The 15594-nt window shown below is 36.3% G+C and overlaps 1 protein-coding gene across 9 annotated transcripts in view; it reads right to left on the reverse strand.

Moving 5' to 3' along the window:
- The window catches only part of SLC38A9 (solute carrier family 38 member 9), a 47403-nt gene that overhangs the window by 28633 nt on the left and 3176 nt on the right, over positions 1–15594 (reverse strand). For 3 of the 9 annotated variants that reach the window (XR_015732079.1, XM_034440885.3, XM_034440884.2), the window contains exons 2-9: positions 12250–12348; positions 10563–10704; positions 5939–6071; positions 5215–5336; positions 5029–5092; positions 4815–4908; positions 3500–3670; positions 810–869 (exon numbers count right to left, since the gene is read on the reverse strand). Coding sequence is in view for 8 of the 9 variants with exons in the window: in XM_034440885.3 (XP_034296776.2) it covers positions 810–869; positions 3500–3670; positions 4815–4908; positions 5029–5092; positions 5215–5336; positions 5939–6071; positions 10563–10704; positions 12250–12348 (885 nt within the window). In the remaining variant the exon portion in view is untranslated. The remainder of the gene's footprint in view (positions 1–809; positions 870–3499; positions 3671–4814; positions 4909–5028; positions 5093–5214; positions 5337–5938; positions 6072–10562; positions 10705–12249; positions 12349–15594) is intronic. The other 6 variants (XM_087885672.1, XM_087885673.1, XM_034440888.2 and 3 more) reach the window with 4 other exon arrangements.

Consider the following 15594-nt stretch of genomic DNA (forward strand, 5'->3'; position numbering starts at 1 on the left):
TGCTTTTAATTAGTTGCACCTCTTTTAAATATTACTTAGGCTTTTGCCTTGATAAACATTTTGTTGTTGTTGTTAGTTGTGTCCGATCCATCGCGACCCCATGGACAACGTTCAAACATTTTGTATATTTAGTCAATGTTAAATTTCATGGAAGCATATTGGCTGAGATCATACGTGGTACTATTCCAGGGTAGGCAACTTTTGAAAATAAGGACATACAGTATTACCTCCTTCTGTCATAGGACTTTTAAAGAAGCTAAAAAGTAAAATTGGCAGGATGGGCAAGACCAACATTTCTGGACCCTCTTTTTTGTTCTCATTCATCTTGTAGTCTGGAAGGCTAGGCTATAAATTTCATGCCTTAAGATTTGCAGAAACCTATGGCACCAATTCTCAATTGTTCGCCCAAGCAAATGAAAGATTCATTATTTGAGGAAAGGCTGTATTTAAACCTCTCTACCTGGAAAGACAGAAGTTGTAAAATGCACTTATTACCAGCATCTACTACCATGCTTGAGAATTTGAGTCAAAGAAACTTTGCGTGGTCTTCACTTATTATCTATCTGAAAGTAAGACAATATCATTTTATTGATTTATTGTTCAGGGATTATTTTCCAAGCTTATTTCTCTCTGTTTAGATTGAATCTATGAAGAACTCAAACATGCAAGGCTTACAAATGATCCCCATCCCAAAAGCCCCATAATGTTGAAAAGGGGTATATTTATTGAGAATTTTGTCCTTAAGGTAAACCAGACTCCAATGTACTGGAACACTGCAACAGCAAGAAACATTTTTCCAGTTTGCTTACCTCTATTGCTTCCATTTGTACCAGGAACAATGTCTGTTACATTAATATCATGAATATAATCTAAAAAAATAAATAAATAAGGAAACTGACTTAAGGGCACAGAACATTATTCCAAAAGAAATATGTTTTAGAACATTCATAATATGCACTAAAAACAATATTAACCAAATGCTTCTGGGAAGAACTCGATCTCTTTTTCAAGAAATTTCCATTTTTTAATCCAGCTTCAGGAGAAAAACAAAATATAAGTACAAAGAGTACGTTGAATCAACAGATCCAAGACAAGAATTGAAATACCAGGCTAGAGATTGATCAGCTTGGAGAAAATCTATCTATGTGGATGCTAGGAGTGAAAATGGATGGCACATAATTAATCAGTTCAATCTATGATATATCTTAACTTCCACTAAAAAGAGGACTTTTGAAATATGGTTAATTTGAATATTTTCTCATGAAATCTTAAAGGCACTGGAATAATAATGATGTGGAAAGGGACAGTTGTCCTTGAAATGTTGGGGTCAATTGTGGTCATAAATCAAGGACAATCTGTAATCTTATCTGTCTTTATGAATCATAAGATCTAAATTACAATATTCTATTAGAAGAGAACACAAACATCTTGAATTGGCTGAAACCAATATGGAAACTAAATATAGAAATATCTTCACCTATGACTTAATAGTTATCAAGCAGGCTCAGAATCTCATTGACACCAATTTTGGCCAAAATTAGGGAAAACTCAAAATATTTTACATTAAATTATGACATTTAATGCCTAAAAAGCTTAACATGATAAAACTCTAGAATAAACTTTAAGAGTTTGGAGAAAAGAATGTATAAGAAAAAGGTTCATTGTACCATATGTATGGTCTTGTAAAGTAATTCCACATATCAGATTCTACACTGACTTATTTTTAAAAAATAAGAGAAATCGCACATTGAAACATAGAAAGTTGATATACTCTTATTGTTTGCAGTCAGACAGGTAGCAGCAAGATTCTGGAGAACAGGAAAAAATCTGAGTATTTCCATATGGTGGAAAATATACTGGAAAACTGGTTAAATGGAAAAGTTAACCAATAAAACAGAATATGATTTTTACTTCACTGGTTTCAACATATATCAACAGTAAAGGCATAATGATTGCCTATTAGCCACTCAGACTTCTAGACAATCTAATTAAAGATTGTAAGTATTTTGTTTCTGCATATACTCCATGGCATTATTAATGCATATAAATAAAATGGGGAGAGAGACTGCATCTACAAGAAGAAAAAAAATTAGTCTGGTCTACCTTTTCACATTGCAGTGCATATATTGCCATCTAGTGGCTAAATTGTTTAAACAAGTAAATATGTCTTATTAATGCAATGCTTCCCATTTTCCTTTATTACCCAAAAACTCCTTATTAGAAAGTCTTATCATATTTTGAGAATCAGTCCCAAGTCCCTTCATTCCCCACCATCACAACTTTGAGCGGTCACCGAATGAAAAGTCATAACTCAGGGAATACCTGCATTATAGAAACAATATCATTGAACGATTTTTATGTCATGTCAACAAATTTCCATTGGCAATTTCACCATTTTTGTCTTAATAAGAATACTTTAGGAGATTTTCAAATACATTTTGGTACATGTGGCAATATGTAAGTCAATTTAAATGTTCCTGTTGTGATGGGTAATGTCTTTGTGTCATTACCCCAAAAACCCTTTTATCCAATTTTGAGTAATTATCCAGGCTTGGGAAGCATTGTATTAATAAAATAAAATTATCTACTTGACAGCAAATTATTTCTAATTGTAATAGGCTTATTGCAACCAACTACTACTTATTTCCAGGTAAATGTGTGTAAGGCCAGAAAACAATAGTAGGATATATGATATGATAGAAAAATAAGGTAATCCACTCAAACCATGAGTAAATATTTAAGCTCAAAAAGTAGCTGTAAAATGAAGAACGTGCTTGTATGCAAAATATTTAACTCAGTACTAGGATGTCAAGATGCAAGAGGCTTTTCCTAGAATAGCTGTTAATTCAGGCCACCACCCACACATACAAAAATACTGTTATTTCTGTTAATTTAAGAGTTAAGTTAATTTAAGAAATTACTTGGTGTCAACTCTGTGATTTATAAAAAAAAATCCTAAAGAAATGTATACAATGTTAAAGGACAAAGTTTAGAAGCATGTCAAATGAAGGACAGCAGTTTCTTAGAATCTATTAGATCTACTGTTCTCTCAACTTGGCACTGGAATGTGACGGTAGGAAATAATTCTTGCTCTGAAGTCTGCATACATATATTTCCTGTCATATTGGAGCTAATGGGAAGAAAATGGTGAAAGAACAGTGTCTATAAAAGAATGAGTTGCTTCAGAATCTCTTCTATCGTGACTTTCTCTTCATCCTCTTTCTCCCTGGTCTCTGAAGTTCTATAATTTTAAAATCTATTACCTTGATGACTTCATTTTTATGCCCAAGGAAAGGTAACAATATATATTCTTATATTAGAAGAGATTTTTATCTTTTCTAAAATCCCTATGCATATGTGCATTTATTTAAATTACATGTTTTATTTAACATTTAGAGAAGCTGACTTTTTTTTTTGAACTAATGCAATCCGAAAGGTCTCTTTATATCTATTTATTGACCCCTTGTATCTATTTATTAACAGAAAAATATATACTTACTATAAATACACTTTCCAGTATTGAAAAGGAAATTAGTCATTAGCACCCAGTAAACCACCATGGCTCCAATAAGGGACACCAGTGAAAATAAAAGGCTAGACCATTGACCAAAAGATCCAAAGTAATATTTACAAACATCTGGGAATTCCCAAGTTGAGGTATCTACTGAAGCTGAAAAGAAGAAAAACAAGATACTGATTTAATTCTGTGCTAATTATTTTAAGGTCTTCTAAAATGTATCTAAACATTCTAGATACCAATTTGAATTAATGCTGGTATTACAAAGAAAGTTTGATTCCCAGCAGGCTGATGACAGGCTTAAAACAAAAGGGACACTGCTATTATTATGATTATTTGTATAAAGCAGGGGTGTCAAACTGGCGGCCGGCGGGCCGGATGCGTCATGTGTAGGCCACACCCATCCCAGCTCCGCAAATGGGAAAAATGTCACAAAACATCCTATGACAGCAACGTGATGCCACGAGTTTGACACCCATGGTATAAAGTAAAGCACAAACTGAAAGAAATATACAGTATATTTCTATACTGTATATTACATACAGTTATATACAGTATGTGTTTGTGTGTGTATTTGTAGATACATTTGTAGAGTTGAGAACCATTAAATAGTTGACTTGTCTCTCTCTCTCTCTCTCTCTCTCTCTCTCTCTCTCTCTCTCTCTCTCTCTCTCATATGATCATTTAGAGAAGCTAAAGCTTTTCTGAACTAATGCAATCCCAAGGGTCCCTTGTATCTATTTATTAACTAGAAATATTCTGTCCCACATGCAAGCAATTAAAAGAAAAATGTATACTTACTATAAATATTTCCAGTATTGAAAAGAAAATTAGTCATTAGCACCCAGTAAACCACCATGGCTCCAATAAGGGACACCAGTGAAAATAAAATGCTAGACCACCAAAACTTCAGCTTCTCTAAATGTTAAATCAATCATGTAATTTATATAGATAGGAATCCAGTCAACTATTTGATGGCTCTCCAATCTACAAATGTACATAAGAGACCAATTTACATTTGGAGTTGTACAAATTTGAGATAGTCAAATTATATAATCTGATAAAATCAGAAAGATTTAGGAGTTGCTCATTAAGAACTTCAGGAACATTTCACTTATTATTGGGAACTTATGAACTTTGTTCATTGCTACTTTCCTTTTCATATATTACCTTAGGAAAGCCCTGTGTATTCTAGACTACGTAGACGAGAAAGTAGTCTTGTGATCATTAAAACTGCATATCTTTGAATCATGTTCTTAAGTGCAGACCCACACATATTTTAATGTGGAATACTTACGTATCATTGACCTGGATTTCACAACTCTGTAGCAACAATAAAGAGTCAATATTCCCATCAGCGGAATAATACAGATTCCAGTAGTAAATCCAGCCTGTTTGAAAATTAAACATTTACTAAATGTTTATGCAAATTGTGGCATTAATGCAAACTTTCATGCTAAAATTTAGCAGGCAAAATTTGTCCTTAACATAGACACACAAAATTGTGTTACCTGTTTTATTCCCCAGGGAATACTTAATATAGATGTACCCATCATTGTATTCCAGATCATGAATCTAAATCAGGGGGAAAACAATGAGAAAATTTGCAATATATGTGAGGCTAATTCCAATATTCAGACTGTATTTCAAAATAGAATACTTTAGATAAATAAATGCAAGCAGAACACTTCACATACATTGTGACTATACTGGAATTTTTGCCAGAACCATCAGTAGAGCCATCAATTTTGCAAGCGGTTCCCAAAGGACTATACACATAGATTTCTTCTGGAGCAGGAAGAACATGATCAGGGGCCACCTAACAAAAGAGAGGAGCCCATAGGATTAGTTCAGGCTAAACCTTTAACATTTCAATATCTTTTGCATTGTTTTGCTTCACAAGTCTAGATATGGGAAGTTTGGTTACAGTCATTCTGACATTTTTCAGACCTAATGCTACTTCTTTTGACTCATATAAAGTACTCCATACAGGCTCCGATTAAATCCTGTTTTCTTTTCGCTTTTGTTTGACACAGAAATTGGTCTGTTCATATTGACCAACTTTACTTTTAAAGGATTTGTTCTGCCTTGAATTCGGCTTCTCAGACGTTGCTACTAATGAAATAGGAAATAATTTATAAAGTCACCTCTAGTAATTTTATGCAGAGAAATATGCAGATCCTCATACATCTACTTTATGTGTAATCCAATTTTTGACAAACACAATCAGACATTACATCTTTCTTTCCAATATACAAATTGATTTAAAAAAAAAAAAAGATGAAAGGACCACTCTCAGGTCATGCAGAAAAATCAATCAGATTATGTCTGCTAGAGTATTCCTAGTAGAGATTAAGTAATTGAGAAAACATCCAAGACTGTCATGGCTTTTCTAGCTAATATAGTTCAACTTTCATTCACCAGTGCTCTGTCAGAAGGCGAAGTGAGTCTGTTGTAGTAGTGAATCCGCTTGTTCATTGCTGAAGCTTCATCTGTTACTCTCTGTGTATCATCGTTCACCCTGACAATATTTGTTGGTTCTACATGGAATGGCCTAAAAGAAAAACAAAAGTTGAGTACTGCATAAGTCAGTATTAATAAGGGGTCAGTCTGTCACTACAAATTGTAACAAATAGCTATTCTAAAAATAATTTTTATGCATGTATAACTTTAAAATGACAAGCACATTAATTTACTGAAGTTCATTATATTTTTAAAAACAAGCATCACATAAACGTCAATCACATAAAGGTCCATAGAGAATTATTTTAGAAGGTTCAGATGTTATTTGTGTAAACTTTCTCGTGTACAGTTGTCAGGCAAGGCACACTGTCTTTTTTTCATGATCTTAAAATCCAATAGCCTCATTCCAAAATTTAATGAGGATCTCTGCAAAATACTACAGTTACACCAGGGGTGTCAAACTCGTGGCCTGCGGGCCGGACGCATCACACACTGGCCACACCCACTCCTGGTTTAGTGAAGGGGGGAAAAGTTGTGATACGTCATGTGACAACAACATGACGCCATGAGTTTGACACCCCTGCATTGCACTGTCAGGATTTACCACCATAGTACTATTGACACAATGCACTGAGTCCCAAACCAGGCTAATGTTTCTCAGCTGTGGCAATTTGAAGATGTGCAGACTTAAACTCCCAGAATTCTAAGAGATGAGCACATATGTTCAAGCTGCCAAGACTGAGAAACACTGAATCAGGCAATCGTTTTTATAAATGGATCCCACATGGTTAGAAGATGAGTGTGAATACAGAAAATTCAGTTACTCACGTCAAATAACTATGAGCAAATAAATCATACAAGCCAAAGAACCTTGTAAAGTTGGACTCTCATATAATGTTATATTTTTTGGCAGTCTAATTAAAAAGGAATAGCCTTCGCAATGGCTCTGGATTATTTGTGTGAATTTACACACCGTCTGTTATGACAGAACAAGAGCAAAATAAAAATGTCACTTTTATGTTAGCCAAAGAACATATTGTTCAGTATCTCTCTGGCTGACCAAAATACCAATAAAGTTATCCCTGGAATCACAAATTATATACATAAATGGTCTGTGTTTGAGGAAATGGAAGAATCTATGTTAGCATTTTGAACATGATGGATTAAATGTCATCCCAGAAATATTTTCTTTAAATTCTTCCAATATAAGATAATGCAAAATGTTTATCCCAAACAGCCTTATACAGTTTGCCACTGATCTCATGGCACAGCCTCTCCAAGTAGGCCTCACTTTACAAATGCAAGAACAATCATGCCTAAAATGATGTCAGCTGAGACACAGATTTCCTAGAAGATTGCCAACTCCAGCATACCCTCAAGATTCTTGTGTTTCTCTTCCGTAATGTTTTAGAGTTATTCACACCTGTGAATGTGCACAGCTGAAGCATAGAGTGACGTCAAAGCCCTCCTATACTGTTTGGCTTGCAAATGGTGTTTTGTTCATTTGCAAATCATCCTCTGATGCTGTAGCAATGATTCAAGAAATATACACTGCAAACTTGCACTTAATTTGGCTATAAAACAAATTTCAGTGCTTCAGATGCCTTGGATTTCCATAACTTCCTACTGCTAAAAGCTGAGTAAGTTTTTAAGAAAAACACATCTTCCTTGTGTATGCAGAAAATTAGATGACTTTGAAACAAAAGTATGTGTAATCAACTTCTAAGAGGATAGCTATAATGCTGACTTCCTTAAATTATATTTTCATATAGAAAGTCTTTGGAAACTACAGTCTCAAGTCCTTAGACAGCCCCGATTTTGAGGAAGGCAGCAATTCTCTGGTTCGCCTGCCACAACTACTGTGTCACAAAAAACACATAAATCATGGTTTGGAAGACTACAGTGGCTGGCTTCATTCAGCCCAAAGCAAACCTATCACACTGTGGTTTAGCATATTGCATGAAAGCTTAGTGAAATGTAAAATAGGACATCACCAAATTTAGGATAAGACCCAAAATTCCAGAGATCTGTAGTATGATTGTTTTTGTTTGACCCTGAGCAATCTTTACATATGTAGACTTACCTTCCTATTCATTCTAGAGTAAGCCCTGTCAATGAGTATATTTCTGCAGTGTTCACCTACTCTCTATTTGCTCTGCCCTTACGGAAAAATAACCAACTAGTATAGTGTATTATAGAAAACTGTCAGAAAAATTTAGAAACATAGTTACAATTCTCTTCCATTCTTAAAAAGTTCTCCTTTCTACAATTACTACAAAAATATAGGCATGTTCTCCAATTTGGCCGCCAAGACCTTTGTCTCCTACATCAAAAGCCCATCTTCAGTATACCCCTGATATATTCACACAGCATGCTAAACTATAGTTTCCTTAATAATGTTTTTGTTATTAACGACAATGGACTAAGTTCATACCCTATGTTAAACTGTAAAGCCGTGGTTTACTAAATAAATTGGATTCACATATTGTTTTAGTCCACAAGCAAGCAAATCACATCATGATTTACTGTGTTGCATAAATTTAAGTCATGACATACAAATGTAAAGGTTTTAGACCCTTGTGTTGTCATTTGTCACATAATGAGCTTTTGTGCATTTAAACACTCCCTATAGGGAAGATGGTCTAAGGCAGGGCTGTCAAATTCCCAGCCCATAGGCTGGATGTGCGCTGCCCACACCCATGCCCGGTTTAGCAAGGGGGGAAAAGTCCCGATACATCACGTGATGCTACCATGACGATGTGAGTTTGACGCCCCTGGTCTAAGGTGATCAGGACCTTGCAGATTAATATGAAACCTTAAACCTCTATTATTGAATAAATCAACCCAGTATTCTCATTCAAGGCACGAAGGATGAACCTCAAATTATCCTGCTTCGGATACATTATCTGATGACCCAGCTCTCTGGAGAAAGCTCAAAGCTGGGAGAGATGGAAGGACAGAGAAAACAACGGCAGCAAAATGGATAGACTTAGTTACAGTGGTAATGGATGCACCATTAGAAGACCTGAAAGGCCAAGCTAAGGATAAATCGCCAAGTAGAACAACAATCTAGGTTATTGCTAGAAGTCAAAAATGGCTTGATGGCACATAATCATAAGGACGAAGAAAATTGGTGGTCCTAATAATTTTTCAAACTATAATTAGGGTTTCCATACATTTTTAACAATGATTTAAAATCATGAGATCAGATATTATAATGATGAAGTTGTAAAATATAGTTCAGCTCTAGATCTCTCAGATATTTAAGTGTAGGCACTAACAAGATTTTTTTAAATCAAGTTTTTACTTTTTCTGACTTCCCATTCAATAATCACAGTATTTTTTTTCATTTAATTAAGAACTATAGCATTCTTTTTATTTATTCAATTTATATAGCTGCCCAACTCACATACGTGACCTAGGGAGCCAGAAATAAAATACATAATAAAAAAACACATAGCAGCTGGACACCAACAAACAATTAACAACATAGCCAGGGGATGACTATTTACAATTTATGGCCATACACATCCTAGAAATAAGCCAAGCTCCAGGCAGTCATTCTTAGTCTAGAATAGTTCCACAGAACTAACTATATTTAAATATAGCTATTTAAACCAGAATCCTTTTTCTCAAACTAGGCTGCTCTTCTGAAAAATTCTGGGAGTGCAACACATGTTGCACTCAGTGCGCAGGTGTCATTAAGCTATAATGTGGTTTGTTTGGTTTATGACTTAGCTGTTTTATGAAGTAGCTATTGTGGTTAGTAAATTTTACAGGTAAACATTACATATAAATCCAGGTATTGGCTGCGTCTGCACAATATACTAGGAAATTGTTACAACAGCAAAAACCCATATTGTACTCCCTTCCTGCATATTACTGTCTTCTCCAATCAAGATGTTAGGTTTACCATATTAATTGAACTCTAGCTATTTCTTAGATTCATTTAATACACGTTATATCTTAGGACAGTGGAGTGTACAGTATCTAGGTTAAATGAGTAGACGATAGTGGCTATTTGCTGTATCAATGAGACAGAAAGCTCAGATTGCATTTAACTTCAATTAGAGATCACAGTCTGCCTTACAAGCATAGTAAATGGGATTTATTTAATAAATTGTTTTTAAAACCCTGGCTCAAGTTGAACAGGGAACCCAGTCACTCACCGAGTATGCATAATGCAATAGGCTAAAATATGGTTTGACAATGTAATCCTAGAAAATTAGCCACTAGAAGACAAATAATATAGACCTAAGTGCGGTTTGTTTGTGTGAAGTCAGACACTTAGGGCTAATTTAGTAAACTCATCACACCGCTTGAAAGTTGGAAGCAACAATTAATGGTTGTATTGTATTTTACATTCAGCAGATACCCAGATAGAACAGATAGTTGCTACCCTATACTGTATAAGGTATCACCATACACTTAAATTAAGATATAATGAAGGAACATAAAATGAAATAAATAACATTAATATTATATAACCAGATTTTTTTTTAAAAAAAGATGAATACTGCTAAACTCCCGCCCCATCTATCCATATTACTATTGAAACCTATAATTAAACATTTCTTTTCACCTTTTGCTTTTCAGATCTTCTGGGTTGAACTGAATATTAAGGACTCCCAGATCATTTTCATCACCTCCCACAGGAATTAGAAGAGGAGTAGCATCTTCCTCCATTAGAGAAGAATGTTTTGCACTTACTATGTTGCTGTAACCTTAAAAATGAAATGGATATATTGTTAGAAGGGATTGTCTTTCCATTTCTATAAAGTTTCCTCATACAATGAAATAAAATTGTAGAATTGAATTTTCCCTGAAAACACTCATGTATGACTTTAATAAAAAGGGGCTGTTTCCCTAATCGTATACTCAGAAATGAGACAGAACTTTTTATTGTAAGTTTTTTATAAATGCACCGAATAGCTGAATTCTAGCACAGAGATAACTTTTAACAGCATTTTTTAAAAAAAAGGCTAAGATGGTTGGATTCATAAATGTGCATTTAATAAAACACTGGGCAAGTTTGTACAACCCACTAAAACCATAATGGCTGGATTCACAGCACATACTAAAATGAAACCAAGCTAACCATTTTATAACTTAGCACAAGATGCAAATCTGTGGCCAACTTGAATAGACCGAAGAGGCAATACTATTACTTTTCTTACTCCAAGGTTAAGATAGAGCTTGACTGGGTTTACAATAGTGTTTTTGAAACCTGGCAACTTTAAGATGTATGGACTTCAACTCCCAGAATTCCCCAGTCAATATGCTGGAAATGGAAGAATTTTAAAATTGCCAGGTTTGCAAAACACTAGTTTATAGCAAGCCTAAGTGGTTCCTCAGTGGTCTGAGTGAAGTTCAAAAATTGCAAGGTATCAGTGAGGCAAGAACTTCTGGAAATCAGAAAATGACCACACATGGGTTCGGCAGAATTACTGCGTTTCCAAAAACCAACACCAGTTTTATTCTGGTTTCAATCACAGTGGAAGATTGGTGGTTGTGGTGTGTGTGTGGGGGGGGGGCGGTGTTTAATTCTCCAAACCACTCAACATTATTTGATTGTACAGAATCTGCTGCTGGCTCCAAAATGGCAAAGAATCTTGTATACAAGCTGCAGAGATACATTACAGGGAAATACTATTGAAAACCTCTAGTGCTGTTGGCTGTACAAGTAGTCCTTGACTTACAACAGGTCATTTAGTGTTCTGTTCAAAGTTATAACGGCACTGAAAAATGTGACTTATGACCGTTTTTCACAGTTACGACCTTTTCAGCATCCCCATGATTATGTGATCAAAATTCAAATGCTTGGCAAATGGTTCATATTTATGACTGTTGCTGTGTCCCAGGGTCGTGTGATCCCCTTTTATGACCTCCTGACAAGCAAAGTCAATGGGGAAGCCAGATTCACTTAGCAACCGGGTTACTAACTTATCAACTACAGTGATTCACTTAACAACTGTGGAAAGAGAGGTCGTAAAATGGGGCAAAACTCACTTAACAACAGAAATTTTGGGTTCAATTGTGGATGTAAGTCGAGGACTACCTGTATATGCATATTTATTATTGATATTGTACAAGACACTGATAACATTGTTAGACTAGCAGGGAAATGATTTTAAACAATATAGAAATGCATTCTTAATATGAATTCTCGTTACTTTAAGCATTCAGTGGGACAAATGTCTCTCTATATTGCAATTCAAGCAGTGGGAAATCAACTCTATCGCTTTTTAATGAGAAAACATTATACTTACTATTAAAAGAGTTGAAATATAAACAGTTTTTAAAAGAGAAGTGGCAGGCTATAAATGAACATTCGTATTCCAGAACAGAAAGGACACAGCATATTTTAACTGGAATAAAAAACAACAATACATAAATCAAATGATTAAGAGGAAAAAGCAAGTCATAGGAATCAAAAAGTAACTATAAAAACTGGGGTTGACTTGGTCTCGGGAAAAGTTACCCTGACTTTATTGAGCACTTTTTTAAACTGGAGAAATTATATGCATGTTTATACAAAAAGGATAAAATAGGATTTACTAGATCTAGGCTAGAGAAATCTAGTTAGTGACTAGAGTTAAAGTTTTTTATATCTTTGTGCTGCCATCTACTATATAGGTCTTCTGAATGTTCACAAGTAAAATCTAGTAACCCTAAGAAAAATTACTGCTTGGTTCAACACTAACGTGTACATGCAGTTTGAATTTATAAAGCCGTGGTGGCAAACCTATGGCACACGTGCCACAGGTGGCACGCGGAGTGATATCAGTGGGCACGAAGTGTTGCCCTAGCTCAGCTCCAGCGCACACATCTGATTTTCAGGCCTTCTGGGCCCACCGGAAGTTGGAAAACTGGCAGTTTCTGGCTTCTAGAAGGCCTCTGAAGGGGATGGGAAAGGTCTGTTTTCGCCCTTCCCAGGCTCCTAGAAAGCCTCTGGAGCCTGGGGAAGGCAAAAAACGGGACTTTCAGTCCCACCGGACATCAGCAAACGGGCTGTTTCTGGCCTCCAGAGGTTTTCTTGGAGCCTGGGGAGGGCGAAAAACGGGCCCACTGTGCCATCACGTGCCAAAAGTGGGGGGAGCGTGGGGGGGTGTCACTTGTGCATGCACGGGGGGCGGGACACATTGAATTATGGGTATGGGCACACGTACACACAACCCCCCCATGCTCCCCCCGCTTTTGGCACGCGCCGGCAAAAAGGTTAGCCATCACTGTTATAAAGAATCTCTCTTTTTTTGTACAAAATTACATTTATAACTTCCTAAACCAAACATGCCAAACTTTTGGTCCTTCAGGGTAAGGAACGGCACACAGCCATTATGTGAACTTCTCTGTCCATTCAAGGCAAAGACGAATGTATCAAGAAACAGATACACATCTTACCCTAATGCTTCTTGCACATTTCCCAAAATGGACAGATGGACATTCCACTGCAACTTTGCTGGGTGGAAGGGACTGGCTAATGAGTATACAACTTTTAAACACAAGGATATTTTTTTTCATCCTTATTGCAACACACAAGCATGGAGAGGTGTGTCAGAAGATTCCTTGAAACTTGGGATCATACTGATGGACAGAAAAGAAAACCTGGTTTTCCGTTCCACATATTAAAACAGGCTGGAGGTTATTTTTACATAAAGTTTCAGCTTTTGCTTGAAGCACATTTAGGAATGATGATTCCAGAATTTTGAGTCTCTGTTATTTAAATCACCTTCAAATGATTGAAGCCATCTGAAGAAATTCTCCTTTCAATTATCCAACCATTTTTTTTGCCTTGGCCCTTTGTGTCCAATGTTCCAATACATAGTGTTGGAGACTCTAAAATCCTAAGGAAAGCTAAGAAAGCTTTATATATTTGCCATTAGGAAAATCTGTACTGAAATGCTGGTCGCATCTCAGACTTGGTTTTGTATAATGTTCCCTCCAGGGGAATGCTTCTAAATCCATATTTCTCAAACTTGGCAACTGTGTGGACTTTAACTCCCAGAATTACCCAGCCAGCCATGGGGATGGGAATTGAAGTCCACATACCTTAAAGTTGTAAAGTTTGAGAAACACTGTTCTAAATCACTTTACTTCAACTCATCTGAAAGCCTAGGCTTCCTTCTGTCCAAATTGCAGACACTTCATACAGTAGTGTGGCATCACTACAGTGGTGCTGTGGCTTACAACACAATACATACAAACTTAGGTGATGTTTGTTTTCTCTCAAAACAATGTCTTGGTAGCACTGCACTAGTGAGTACAATTCCATTCCTCTCAATATGGCTGGAAAGGTTGGGTCAGAAACCCATCACCTGGGATTTGGTCCAGTTTGAACATTTTTTATATTTGCCTATACAGACATGCATGTCATCACAGTTCTTCACTGCCATAAAATCACTTCTAAATCAGAATGCACCCTCTTGCTATCATCTGATAGATCAAGTCTGATCAATGACCAGGAAGAACTGATAAAACACTGGCCTGAACACTTGTCCAATTTACTCAATAGAGTGTCCACAGTTTATCATGATGTCACACAGCGGATTCCTCAGCTGCCAGTCTTAGATACCGAAAGCCTGCCTTTCTTTACTGAAGAGATCAGGAAAGCAATTTTTGCAGAAGAGCTCAAATAAAACAACAAGACAGAATCTACCAAGCCCTAAACCCAAATACCTTGCAGGCATCCCAAGACATGTTAGAAGACTTTTGGTTCCCAAAAGAGACCCCTTATGACTTTCCTGATACTCTCACTGTGGCTCACTATAAAATAAGGGAAGCAAATCAGACTGCAGAAATTTCAGAGGTATCTCACTATCCATATCCACTCTGCTATCCATCAGAGGCAAAATCTTTGCTGGCATTTTCCTGAACAGACTTGCCCCTGTCTCAGAAAGGAATGTCCCAGGGGTAGAGTGTGGCTTTCATCCAGAATGGAGTACAGCAGACATGCTATCTATTGTGAGGCAAATCCAGCAGAAGTACATCAAGCAGAACAAGCCTCTTTACGCTGACTTTATTGGCCTGATAAAGGCATTTGACACTGTAGACAGGGAGGTTTCCTGGATTATCCTGAGACATTATGAAAATGGAAATTTGTGATGTTCATCCCATTACATGACAGAATGATAGGGCACTTTTTTTACGAAACAGGATTATGTGCTAGCCCCAGTCCTGATTGGATGGCTCTCTTTTTGGCCTTTGCTGGTGAATGCCGCCACAGTCTTTCAAGAACCCTTCTTTGCGGATGACTGTGTGCTCTCGTGCACAAAGACAGCAATCAGATGCTGATATGCTCTTACGCCTGGTATCAGCCTAAATAACACTGAAATACTAAATACCAAACTTGTAGAACCAGAGGTCACTATGAACAACAACCCAGCTGACAAATGTAAACAACTTCAAATACCTGGGAATCATTGGCTCAAACAATGGGTCTTTGAACAAAGAAATTGACTCCAGGATCAGCAAGGCTAACCAGGCACTGGGGCAGCTGTGTACTAGAGTGCTCAACCAACACATCCATATCTCCACAAAGCTAAAACTCTACAAAGCTGTGGTTATCCTATTTTCCTATATCCATATAGGAGGAAAGGAATAATCAAAACAATTGG

This window comes from Pantherophis guttatus, chromosome 2 (genome assembly GCF_059756535.1).
Source record: "Pantherophis guttatus breed Tessera chromosome 2, ASM5975653v1, whole genome shotgun sequence".
In the NCBI taxonomy this organism is placed as follows: domain Eukaryota; kingdom Metazoa; phylum Chordata; class Lepidosauria; order Squamata; family Colubridae; genus Pantherophis; species Pantherophis guttatus.